Source organism: Pelophylax lessonae, assembly GCF_965119305.1.
Source record: "Pelophylax lessonae genome assembly, chromosome: 5".
Classification (NCBI taxonomy): Eukaryota; Metazoa; Chordata; class Amphibia; order Anura; family Ranidae; genus Pelophylax; species Pelophylax lessonae.
The window spans coordinates 74040809-74054529 of record NC_138772.1 but is presented as its reverse complement, the minus strand read 5'-3'; the positions used below and the strand labels follow the sequence as shown (position 1 = coordinate 74054529).

General features: G+C 42.1%; 1 protein-coding gene across 1 annotated transcript in view; it reads left to right on the top strand.

Annotated features, from left to right (window-relative positions):
- Positions 1-9386, top strand: part of LOC309555875 (phosphatidylinositol 5-phosphate 4-kinase type-2 alpha) — a 256610-nt gene extending 247224 nt beyond the window's left edge. Inside the window, exons 11-12 of the mRNA XM_082258043.1 lie at positions 100-203; positions 9286-9386. Of these exons, the coding sequence (XP_082114169.1) occupies positions 100-203; positions 9286-9366 (185 nt within the window). The 3' untranslated portion in view covers positions 9367-9386. The remainder of the gene's footprint in view (positions 1-99; positions 204-9285) is intronic.
- The last annotated feature ends 4335 nt before the right edge of the window (positions 9387-13721 follow it).

Here is a 13721-nt window from a genome sequence, read left to right as displayed (position 1 = left end):
ACATGGAGGATATTCCCCTGTAAAATACTAAGTAATATTTTTGTGTTTGATAATTATACAACATAAATCATTCACTTTGTATTTTCTGTTCCTCATCAGATGCACCTAGGAAAGAAGTCTATTTCATGGCCATTATTGACATATTAACTCACTATGATGCAAAAAAGAAGGCAGCCCATGCGGCAAAAACTGTTAAACATGGAGTAAGTATGATTTTATTCCTCTTCTCATTGTGGTTACAGGTATTTTGAGCCTAGAGTACACTAATGGCGGCATGCTGACAGCCATAAGTACATGAAGTAAAACATGGTGTGATTTTTTCCTAAAGCTAAGCAAAACATTTTAGTGGTTTCTACATATTCATATATTGATTTTACGTCTCACGATAGCCCTTTACAACTGGAATTCCTCTGCTACATCTGCCACCATCTCTTCTTGAGTGTAAACATAAAGCGAATCAAACCCCCAAAACAAAAGTTGTATACAGTTAGGTTCATATATATATTTGGACACAGCTATAGTTATATAATGGATATGAGCTTAAAGTGCGCACACTCAGGTTTAATTTGAGGTTATGTACATCCAAATCAGAGTGAGGCCCCTTTCACACAAACTACCATCCATCCATCCGTTGATGGATGAAAAACGGACATCAATGCATTCCTATGGAAAAACGGATGACAATGGATGATCATCCATTTACATTCATTTTCATCAATATCCGTTTATTTTAATGGATGAAAGCCCTATTTTTCTTCCGTTAAAAAATGGATCGGACGAAAAACGGATGTAAACAGACAAACTGTCAGTTTTTCATCCGTTTTTGCATTGGTAGTGGATGTAAAAAAACGGACGAAAAAAGGATGAAAAACTGATCAGTCACGTCAAAATGTATCAGTTTTTCATCCGTTTTTCGTCCGTTTTTTTTATATCCACTACCAATGCGAAAACGGATGAAAAACTGATGCATTTTGACGTGACTGAACTGATGAAATGAACGGTCCGTATGTGTGAAAGGGGCCTAAGGCCCCTTTCACACAGGCAGACCGCTCAGATCCGCCTGTCCGTTTTTTTGGCGGATCTGAACGGTCCCCCCATACATCCCTATGGGGCATCGGATGTCAGCGGAGACATGTCCGCGGACGGATGGAAACCATATCCACTGACGGGCCGTTCCCATCCGATTCCCCGATAGAGATGTATAGGGGAACCTGACAGCTGTGTCTCCACACACAGCGCGGAGAACAGCTGTCATCCTCCTGCTCAGCGGGGGATCAGCGGATCAATCCCCCGCTGAGATAAACGGAGTCCGTCCGACAGACATACTGTGTGAAAGAACCCTAAGGATTTGGGAATTACAGCTCTTAATAGCCACCCTCCCTTTTTCATGGAACCGAAAGTAATTGGACAATTCAATCAAAAGCTGTATCATGGCCAGGTGTGGGCTACTCCTTTCTTATTTCTTCATTAATTAAACAGGTAAAAGGTCTGGAGTTGATTCGAAGTGTGGTATTTGCATTTGGAATCTCTTGCTGTGAACCTACATCATGCGTTCAAAGGAGCTGTCCATGCAAGTGAAACAGGCCATTGTAAGGCTTAAAAAACTAAACAAATCCATCAGAGAGATAGCAGCAACATTAGGAGTGGCCAAATCAACAGTTTGGTACATTCTGAGGAAAGAAGAACACACTGGTGAGCTCAGTAATATAAAAAGGCCTGGATGTTCACAGAAGACAACAGGGGTGGATGATCGCAGTATCCTTTCTATGGTAAAGAAAAACCCATTCACAACATCCAGACAAGTGAAGGACACTTTCCAGAAGGTGGCCGTATCATTGTCAAAGTCTACAATTAAGAGAAGACTTCACAAAATCAAATACACAGGGTTTACCACTAGGTTTAAACCATTTATAAGCCTGAAAAAAAGAAGAACCAGATTAGACTTTGACAAAAAAAAAATCTAAAAAAGCCAGACCAGTTCTGGAAAAGCATTCTTTGGACAGATGAAACTAAGATTAATCTGTTGGTAGAAAAGACAAAAAAAGGAAAAGAGGGCGCATCGACCAAGGTCCTACCTTGGAGATTGCATATGCTATGTTGATGTGTGTTATATCACACCAATTTTGTGAGTATTCTGTATACTTTTTAATATTTTAATAAATGGTTTTATGGTAATGCACTAGGTCGGTGCGCCCTCTTTTCCTTTTTTTGTCTTTTCTACCAGTTGGTTCTGGATACCCTTGATCCTGAAGGGGGCAGCAAGACCGGTAGCTCTTTCAACATCTGAGTTCGTAGTGCACCTCTTTTTACTCCGTCAGACATAACTTGAGCGCAGGAGATTTTGTTTTACTACTTTAAGATTAATCTGTACCAGAATGATGGGAAGAAAGTGTAGAGAAGGCTTGGAACAGCTCATGATCCAAAGCAAATAATGTCATCTGTAAAACATAGTAGAGGCAGTGTGATGGCATGGACATGCATGGCTTCCATTGGCACTGGGTCATTGGTGTTTAATGATGATCTGCCAGAAGACAGAAGCAGCCGGATGAATTCTGCAGTGTTTAGAGATATACTGTCAGCCCATATTTAGCCAAATGCAGAAAAGTTGATTGGATGGCACACAGTACAGATGGACAATGATCCAAAACATACTGCAAAAGCAACCCAGGAGCTTTTGAAGGAAAAGAAGTGGAATATTCTGCAATGGCCGAGTCATTCACCTGATCTCAACCCAATTGAGCATGCATTTTACTTGCTGAAGGCAAAACAAAAGGCAGAAAGAAACCTCACCCCGCTGATGTCTGATAATGTAGCCATCAAGGATATGACTGTTATAACTGGCGCTTATATCAAGCACTTTCCCGAGACACATGCCAGCAAGCATGTCAGCCTCCCGTTTCTCTACATTCCACTTGCTGCTGCTTGTCTTGAGCAAAATCTTGAAACTTAGACATGCATTGGTTATCAACACTGAAGAAGGAAAGTGCCTCTTTAAGGGCTCATTCTGAAGGCAGATTAGTGCTGTCCTCTGTGAAGAGCAGCAAGTAGATGCATCCATCTTGGAGCTGCGTGTGGGTAGCCCATAGAAGTGCATGCACACGCAGCACCGGCAAAGTTTGACAGGCGAGCTGAAGCAGGTATATGGTCCTGAATGCAGAGTCTCTGTGATCAGATCTGTGCACCTACTCCAGACTTTATGTCCAACTTTAACATGCAATTGTCTCTGTACCAGCGCTGCATGTACATCCATTTCTATGGGCTGCCTGCACTAATTTGCCAACTGAATGAGCCCTAAATGTAAACCAGGATGATCCTTGGCTTGTAATGTGTTTTTAAAATGAAATGTTTTGAGAGTGTACAAACTTGGAAGCCACTTTTTTTTTTTTTTTAAATGTAAAATCCTAATTTTACATGTAAACATTTCTTATAGGGCACATCCATAATACTTAGTTTTCAATGCTTGCTGGGGCTTTCTTTATTAAGCCCAACACTACCTACATGTTTTTGCTAACCTTTTTAGCCTGGTTTATTAAGGGTGAGTGTACCCTAGGCATTTCACTTCAGGCTGAGATCCATTCTGTGGTAATGATTCTCTATTAGATCCACTGCAAACATTTAATTCCTCCTTTATCACAAGTACATTTTTCTGTTTAGGTGAGTGAGAGTCAATAACATGAGATGTTAAAAAGAGAAAAAAAAGGAAGGCATTCGAGATGGATGGGGATAATCCCTCCCACTGAGCTATTGTATGCTGACAGTGGGGAGACTTCCCCACCTTCGGAATACACTCTTCTGTACCCGGCAGCACTGATTGAGCGAGAATTTTCCAACAGGCGGGTCATACAGAAGTCAATTGAGAGATCAACTTCTGTACAACCAGCCTGCCCATACAAGGATTGAAATCCAGCTGGTCCCCAACCGGCCGATGGTGGATCTATATGGTCAGTTTTCATTTTTTTTTTTTTTTTTTTAATGGAACAATCCCCTTATGTTCAGAGGGTCAGCAGCTAGCAGCAGTTTCAAGACTGATTTGTTTCCTAAGCATACACCTAATGACCATTCAACCATTCCCAAATACACACGATCCGAAAATCGTACATATCGCCCGTTTTTTTTATTTTGGTTTCTAGTCATATCGAAAATACAGTTTCTGAAGTGCCAACAATTCTCGTATGGCAATAAAAGATCGTAGTGTATTTTTGGATAAAAACTGGTATCGTACGAGAAACATTTTTGTGTTTTGTCCCATTGGCTAATATCGGATGAGCTGTGTACTAATGATCAGATTATCACACAATCGCGTCAAATGTAGTATTTTTTGTATGATTTTCTGATTATGTGTATAGGCCATAAGATAATGCTTTTTTCTCTTTCGCTCATTGACAGACGTAGTCTTCTTGATTCACATCAATTGGGTTATGTTGTCTCCGCAGGAGTAGGACTAGGCAGAAAGAAAAAACGTTCTGGCTCCACCCTAGGGGCAGTCCCAGAGGGTATATCCTCCCTCTCTCTGCTACAAGGCATCAGTTTTTTTCTGTCTAGTCAGGAGTAAGGACCTAAGTTCCTTGCTGGGATCTTTTGGTCCTGGCAAGATTTTTTTCTAGAAAAAATATTTTTTTAGGTAGTTTTCTCCAGTGTTTTTTCCTGTGAGATCTTCAAGCAATTATGCCGGATCTGGGCGACACTAGTGGTCACCCCAGCCGGCCTACGAGCGCGCGCAGACCATTGCATCGCGCTTGGTCGGCTGCGACACATTCAAGTAAGTATGCGGGGCCGGGCGACGGGCTGGATGTTGAGATCCAGTGGTCACCCCGGTTTCTGCCTACGAGCGCGTGCAGACCAGAGCTCCGCGCTGGGTCGGCCGCGACGGAGTCCCATTGGAGGGACTGACCTTGCGAGTTAAAAGTCTCGCTTGGACGCCAGGAACCAGAGAGTCGAGGCGTCCGGAGTGGTCAACAACCCCCCACCCCGGTGGAGAGGGTATTGTGAAGAGAGGGTGCCTGTCGGTCGGTATGGGATCTTAATTTAGTATTGTCGGTTCTTCAGAAACCTCCCTTTGAAGATATTAGGGAGATTCCTCTACCTACGTTGTCCCAGAAGGTGGCCTTCTTGGTGGCTATCACTTCTGCACGCAGGGTGTCAGAACTGGCCGCATTATCTTGTCGTTCCCCATATCTGGTGGTTCATAGAGATAAGGTGGTTCTTCGTCCGAATCCATCCTTCCTACCAAAAGTGGTTTCAGAATTTCATCTGAATGAAGAAATTGTATTACCTTCCCTGTGTCCTAAGCCCAGTCATCCTCGGGAGTTTGCTTTACACTCCTTGGATGTGGTCCGGGCGATCAGGGTATACTTGAAAACGACAGACTCGTTTCGCAAGACGGATTCACTTTTTGTGATCCCGGATGGACCCAAAAAGGGGTTGCCTGCATCTGCCGCGACTATTTCCAAATGGATCAGACAGACGGTGGTACAGGCTTATTCTATTAAGGGTCGGGAGCCCCCGTTCCCTGTTAAGGCGCACTCCACTCGGGCACTTAGTGCGTCATGGGCCTTTCGCCATCAGGCGTCAGTGGTCCAGGTGTGCAAGGCGGCTACCTGGTCGTCGGTGCATACCTTTACAAAACATTATAAAGTTGATGTAATGGCATCGTCTGATGCCTCGTTTGGCCGCAAGGTTTTGCAGGCCGCCATTTGAGGAGACCAGTGGTCTACCTCGAGGGTTTTTTTCCGTTGGAAATTTTTATTTGAGTCTCATTCTTTGTTTATAATGAGCCTTTAAAACTTCTAGTTGGCACCGGTTGGGCCTTCTAGATTGGATTTTGATTTCTGTCAATCCCACCCCTCATTTGTGGCACTGCTTCTGGATGTCCCAATTGATGTGAATCAAGAAGACTACGTCTGTCAATGAGCGACAGAGAAAATCGTATTTTTGTAAGATCTTACCGTAAAATCCTTTTCTCTTAGCTCATTGACAAACGTAGTACCCGCCCCTCTATCATTGAGTTGGGTTGGGTTAAATTCTCTGTTGCTGCTTTATAACAGAACTGATTCCTTGTAGCAGAGAGAGGGAGGATATACCCTCTGGGACTGCCCCTAGGGTGGAGCCAGAACGTTTTTTCTTTCTGCCTAGTCCTACTCCTGCGGAGACAACATAACCCAATTGATGTGAATCAAGAAGACTACGTCTGTCAATGAGCTAAGAGAAAAGGATTTTACGGTAAGATCTTACAAAAATCCGATTTTTTTTTTTTTTCATTGCTTTTTTTGGTCCCTTTGAGCTGTATACTGACATCTGAGGACCTGGCAGGATGTTTTTCCTTTACTTCTGCCAGGTTTTTACAGCTGTCATGTGTCCTAGGACATTCCATGTCCATATGGCAACCAAGCCTGCATTTCATCTGAGCCATCAGCCTCCATATATACTACATATACAGTATATACTACAAAGAAGTTGATACAGTATTTCTGCATCCTGTACACCTTAGGCCCCTTTCACACAAATCTTCCAATCAGGTCCGTCTGTCTGTTTTTCAGGCAGACCCGATCGGAACCTCCATTCTTCTCTCTGGAGCGGCGGGTGAAAACGGACATGTGTCCATTTACATCCGCCTACATCCAATCCAATCCGCCAAAAAGACATGTCTAGCGGATAGGATTTTTTGGCAGTCAGGTGTAAATGAACAGGTGGTCTGTTTACATCCAGCAGCCCATAGAGGAGAGCAGTTTGTGCTCCTGGTTGCCCACTTGCCCACTCTGACAGCCAGCGGGGATCTTCTCCCACTCCCCCCCACCCCCGAGGTAGCTGTCACAATTTAAAAAAAACACGGCCGACCGGGCGCTTTCTGCCCAGCCACGTCACTCATTCACAGTCCTCTTTGAATGGAAAACTACAAGTACCGACAGTGTTTGCAGCTGTCAGCTTGTCCTTTTTAATGAACTACTCAGCCGTCCAGGACTCTCCCTTCTGATTGGCTGAGTCATTGGCTCCTGCTGCCGTCAATCAAAGTCAGTTAGCCAATCTGGGGGAGAGGGGGCAGGGCCGAATGGCAACTCCGTGTCTGAATGGACACATGGAGCTGCAGCTCGGCTCGGTTGCCCCCATAGCAAGCTGCTTGCTATGGGGGCACTCAACAGGAGGGAGGGGCCAGGATCACTTACAATCACTTTAAATCTTCCTGTCAGAATGTATCTTCTTGCCCATACACTGTTGGGGCACACAGATACACACTGACAAGTCTTCAGGAGACCTGCATGGCACCAGCAATCTGCTGATCACTGGTGCAATGCTTTAACCACTTGCCGACTGCCTAACGCCGATCTACGTCGGCAGTCAGCCCCTCACAGGCAAAGTGACGTAGGGCTACGTCACTAGCTTGTGAGGGTCTAGGGAGCGAGCGCGCGCTCCCGCGTGGTCACGGACCCCCCCGCGCGTGTGACCAGCGGACCCGATGTCCGCCGGTTACTCGGCGATCGGCGGGGGAGAGGGAGAATGTCAGGCAGCTTGTGTAAACAAGCCACCTGTCATTCTCCTCGCTGTAAAGACACTGATCAAACGGATCTACTATGTAGATCCGTTGATCAGTGTCCTTACAGCTCAAGCCACAGCCAATCACAGTAGAAAGCACGCCCCTAGGGATACACACAGCCCCTCCCTCCCAAATAAAGTTAACCCCTTCACAACCAGTGTATTTTTACAGTAACAGTGCATATGTATAGCACTGATTACTGTAGAAATGTCACTGGTAACCCCAAAAGTGTCACAAATGTCAGTCAAGGGTCCGATCTGTCCGCCCCAATGTCGCAGTACCGCAAAAAAAATCGCAGATCGCCGCCATTACGCGTTTAAAAAAAAAAACAACAAAAATGACAAAAATCTTTCCCTTTGTTAGTAAACGCGATAACTTTTGCACAAACCAATCAAAATACACTTTTTGCGATTTTTTTTTTTTACCAAACATATGTAGCATAAAACAAATTGGCCGAAAATTTTAAAAAATTTTGATTTTTACTTTTTTTTTGGGGGGGAATTTCATATAAAAAAATTTGAAAAATATTGTTATTTTTGCAAAATTGACGCTCTTTTTTTTGTTTATAGCGCGTGATCAAAAAATCGCACAGGTGATCAAATACCACCAAAAGAAAGCTCTGTTTGTGGGAAAAAAAGGACGTCAAATTCGTTTAGGTACAGCGTCGCACGACCGCGCAATTGTCCGTTAAAATCACGCAGTGCCGAATCACAAAATACCCCCTGGTCAGGAAGGGGGTAAAATCTTCCGGGGCTTAAGTGGTTAAAGGCTCCAGAAACAAAATATTATAAATGTACACTTTTTTTTACCTTAAAGAATAGCGCAACCATGCAAAATAAATGACTATTAAATATGGAGACAATCCATAAATAAAAATGGGGATTTAGTCCCACCATATGGCCATATCGTGCTCAAGCCCACCACTGCGTCAAAGTACCCCATTATCAGTGGGTCCTACACTATCCATAAAAAAGGGGTGAATCCAGCCTCTCCAACCCTTGGAGACAACACTCCTTGCTGGGATGGATGTGCTAATGCACTACAAAGGACTCCTCCTGTATCTACTTGATGGTGGACTCTGATAGAGTACAGGTGTGTGTGGGGGGATGCTCAACCTCAGAAGTCTGGTCAAACCGAATACATAATAAACAAGCAAAAATGGGGGAGCAAACCCTGAACATGTATATCTAAAGCCGGTGCAGCTATGGACCAAGCAACATGTATATTAAAAAAGAATAGCGCAACCATGCAAAAGAAATGACTATTAAGTATGGAGACAATCCATAAATAAAAATGGGGATTTAGTCCCACCATATGGCAATATCGTGACGCAGTGGTGGGCTTGAGCACGATATGGCCATATGGTGGGACTAAATCCCCATTTTTATTTATGGATTGTCTCCATATTTAATAGTCATTTCTTTTGCATGGTTGCGCTATTCTTTTTTAATATACATGTTGCTTAGTCCATAGCTGCACCGGCTTTAGATATACATGTTCAGGGTTTGCTCCCCCAATTTTTTGCTTACTTTTTTTTACCTGCAAAAAAATGTGCATTTATTATATTTTTGGTTAAAAAGTGAACTTATCCTTTAAGCTGAGGCTCAACCAGTTTAAAAGTTACAAGACGTTGGGGGTATGCTAAGGAATTGTCTCTTCCTCTCTCCTGTGTGCATGGAATTCTGTATGCATGGAATGCTCCTTTAATCTGCCATGCATATTTTGTGCGCTGCTAATTCTTTTCCTTCCTTTCACAGGCAGGTGCAGAGATCTCCACTGTTAATCCAGAGCAGTATTCTAAGCGTTTCTTGGACTTTATTAACAACATCCTGACGTAACCTCTCCTGATACTAGTAGAGTACCATTGGTGGAGTATGGTTGGAAAGACAGACGGACCGTGCTGGAAACTTAAGCTCACCATGCAGAGAAGAACATCCCTCCCCCAGCAAACCTACATCTTCTGGAAAAGATGACCTGAGTGGAGGGAATTTACTAACTTCCGTCGCTTCCTGGCATAGTCCTAGTTATTTTTTACTTTTTTCATGTTTAATTCAAGGAAAAAAAACAAAAAAAAACACAAACATTGAATCTGCTCTATGAAGTTGCACAAAAAATGATAATAATGCACCGCTGCAAGTAGCGATAAGTGGATGAAGTATTTGGGATCCAGCAAAGCAACCTGCATGTGAAGTTTATTAAAATGGTATCAAACAGTAAACTGTAGATCAGTTTATTTTATTTTTATTAAGTTTTTTTTTGTTTTGTTGTTTTTTTTAATGTTAGATTATCAGTATTCATTAGAATAATAACAAAGGAGGAAGAAACACACCGCTTAAGTTCTGCATATCTTAACTGTTGCTGCAAACTGTAACTGCTCACGTTCCGGAGGACTGGCGTGAAAGCAATGCATTTTGGGAGGGGACAAATTTTCACCGCTATACAAAGAGCTTCAATACGTGATGCTTCATTAAATCAAACTGGGATTGTTGATGCCATATTGACGAAGTCCATGCGTCTCTCCACCCTTGCCACAATAATCTGCACTTCACTTTAAAGGGGGCTGCTTCTTTCCTTTTTTTTTTCTTCTTTTTTTGGTTTTTATTTTTTCCTTTTTTTTTTTCCTTTTATGTCGCGGTACCATCCAGTTTTAATGTTACAAAGACAAGAGTGCTTGCATAGATTTAGGCAATACGAATAACCTATTGATTCTATAGCTTTGAACAAGCAAGGTCAACCATGGGAGTCGATAAAGAACAACTGTTTACATTGTAGTGTGGGGGCATTTCTGTTCTTGCCTGTAATCTTCACGTCTGTATCCCAATATGTTCCATAGATGTTATTTTCATGTGTTACAAATGGAAATACAGCAATTGTATGAATTCAGTGTCTGGGTGCATTTGAGATTTAATTTCAGGCTTTATAAGAATCGTTTTGAACCTTCTGTCTAAGAGGTTATGCTCGATAAGTCAAAATTGATGTTTTTTGATTTCTGTTTAATATAAATGTTAGCTCTGTGGATGAATGCGTGAGTTAAGAATTCATGAATCTGCTCTTATCTGGTTTAGTCTTGTAAGGCCCCTTTCACACAGATGTTATCGGTTCAGTCATGTTTTTCCAAAGAAAAAACAAGATTCAGTTTGCACATCTGTTTTTAGTTCAATTCAGTTTACATCAGTTTTTATTAGTTCAGTTTACATCAGTCTACATCCGTTTTTGCATCAGTTTTTTCTTTATTGTTGCAGAAACCAATCAAAGGTGATAAAAGTATAAACAAAATATGACTCTTGCCTAAAAGTGGACATAAATGAAACAGATGTAAAGTGATGGCATCTGTATACATCCCTTCCAATTCAACGAGTCTGGACTTTGGCTTTTACACTTTAAAAAAACAGACCTGAACAGACCTGGATGTAGGTGGAAATAAACAGGCGAGTTCCCTTCAATGCAACTAAGAGGCCAAGCCCAACTCCTGAAAAAACAACCCCACACCATAATCCCCCCCCCCCTCCACCAAATTATATGTAACAGGTTTAGGAGTGTGTCTATGAGAATGTTTGACCATTCTTCCAGAAGCGCATTTGTGAAGTCAGGTACTGATGTAGATGAGAAGGCCTGGCTCGCAATCTCCGCTCGAATACATCCCAAAGGTGTTCTATCGGGTCGAGTTCCTGCACCCCAAACTCACTCATTCATGTCTTTATGGACCTTGTTTTGTGCACTGGTTCAAATCATTTGGTCAAGGGGGGATTATGGTGTGAGGTTGTTTTTCAGGGATTGGGCTTGGCCCCTTAGTTCCACTGAAAGGAACTCTTAAGGTGTCAGCAAACCAAGACATTTTGGACAATTTCATGCTCCCAACTTTGTGCAAACAGTTTGGTGATGGCCCCTTCCTGTTCCAACATGACTGTGCAGCAGTGCACAAAGCAAGATCCATAAAGACATAGATGAACGAGTTTGGGGTGGAGGAACTTGACTGGCCTGACCTCAACCCGATAGAACATCTTTGGAATGAATTAGAGCAAAGACTGCGAGACTGTCTTCTCCAACATCAGTGCCTGACCCCAGAAATGCGCTTCTGGAAGAATGGTCAAACATTCCCATAGACACACTCCTAAACCTTGTGGACAGCCTTCCTAGAAGAGTTGAAACTTTTATAGCTGCAATGGGTGGGCCAACTCAATATTGAACCCTACAGACTAAGACTGGGATGCCATTAAAGTTCCTGTGTGTGTAAAGGCAGGCATCCCAATACTTTTGACAATATAGTGTACATTGTTGTTCAGTCTGGATCCACCTGAATAACTGACAGACGGATGTAAACTGAACATTTGTGTGAAAGGGGCCTAATGAACTGGTTTCCGGGTATTGTAGAGTCCTTCTCTGCAAGCCAGTAGAAGAGCAGCAGAAGAAGCAGCCTATATTTGCTTAAGTAGAACTAGGCAAAACAAAGGCAAAACTTTTTTTTTTTTTTTTTTTTTCATTTTGGCTATAGTAAGAGAGGGTTATAACCTCATTAATGTTTTTTTTTTTTTTTTTTTTTTTTTTGACATCTGTATCTATTTGAGGAGCAAATCATTTGCTTTCTGACTCAAAGCCAAAGCAGGAAGTGAAAAGAAATTGCTCCAAATAAGAGAATCCCTGCTTGTTACCAGAACTAGTGTCCCTATTGGAAGATTCCCCCTCTATAACTGTACTGGGGACTACCCAAAATTTGGGATTTTCCTTTACCTTTGCTTTTGGTGATAACCGTAAACAGGACAAAAAAAGAGGGTGAATGTCCCTAACAGGACACAGACCGCAATAAACATCTAACCCCATCCAAAACGTAAAAAAAAAATTGCCTTTACTTATACTTTAAATATCATTAGACCATGTCTTACTCCCTGTCCCAGTAGAACCCGTCACTAGGACAGGAAGTTGAAAAATATCTTTGCAGTGGGAGCACAAACACCAGTAAAAACCCAAGAGATCCCAGCCCCTCTCTTCTCTACTAACTGGGTTGTTTTACTAGGTGATCATTTACAATCACTCTAATTGAACAAGCTGAAGTTGGAAGCGGATTGGCTACCATGCACAACGGCACCAGATTCTGAGTTCTCCAGTTTTTTTTTAAATCTCCCCCAGTGTCCCCTAAAATACTTTGGAGAGATCTCTTATCTGGTCTTGCAAGCACATGCCGTAACCAATTCTTGTCTGTAATCTTCATTATTATGTTTTATTTGTATTGAAATATGAATCAAAAGCATAACACACACAGATCACCATGACAGACATTATTACCCATCTAAAAAATATATGTTTTCCCATTGGGCATACATGTGTATCTTCAATAATAGTCATATTGGACAATTGTAAAGCATATATAAAAAGTTAGTTTATCTCATTTATGTAAACCTGGAACTCATTTTCAGATAGCTCCACAGGTAGGCAAAGCAGACCTACTAACAATGAGCCATGCAACAATGGTATGCGCTATTGTGTACTAATACAGTAGATCTGAGTTGGTCCTAATGCAATCATAGTTGTTCTATATCAGAGCTAAGATGTCATTTTCCTAAAGAAAGAAGTGACCGGTGCCTAATTATACAATATTAGATGGCATTTTCTCATTCATGGTACTATGGTGATTAAAAAAAAAAGTAACCTGTTTTTCACCAAATTAATCAAGATATTATATAAGGATAGTGTTGCCTCAATATATTATATGTTGGTGGCAGTGTACTCATAACTGCATCCATCAAGATCATTTTTAAGGCTAGTATTGTCTTAATATATTATATGCTTGTGTCAGGGTACTCCCAATGAATTGCACAAATAATGGGAGTTTTTGTTCAAAACATTCAAAATGACCATCTGTGTTACACCTGTGCACTCAAATGCCAGAGCAGACTTTAATAGTAGATAGCCAGCCACAGTTTGGGGGTTATGTTGTACTCAATCCCTGGATCAACCACTGCTCAAACTGCTAGTTGTCCAACAAACATGGAGTATGGATTGCTACCTGTTACTTCTTGTTAAAGAGTCCTTCCACAGTCACCAAACCACTAGTACCAATGCCCTGAAAAGAAGGTTGGAAGAATAGGTCACCTAGTCAGGTGGTTCACAAACCAAATGTTATTGCATTCATCCTATTGTATGCTGAAAGTCATGGTATCCATATATCTGAAGCTCACTGGCGGGGACCACACCAGGC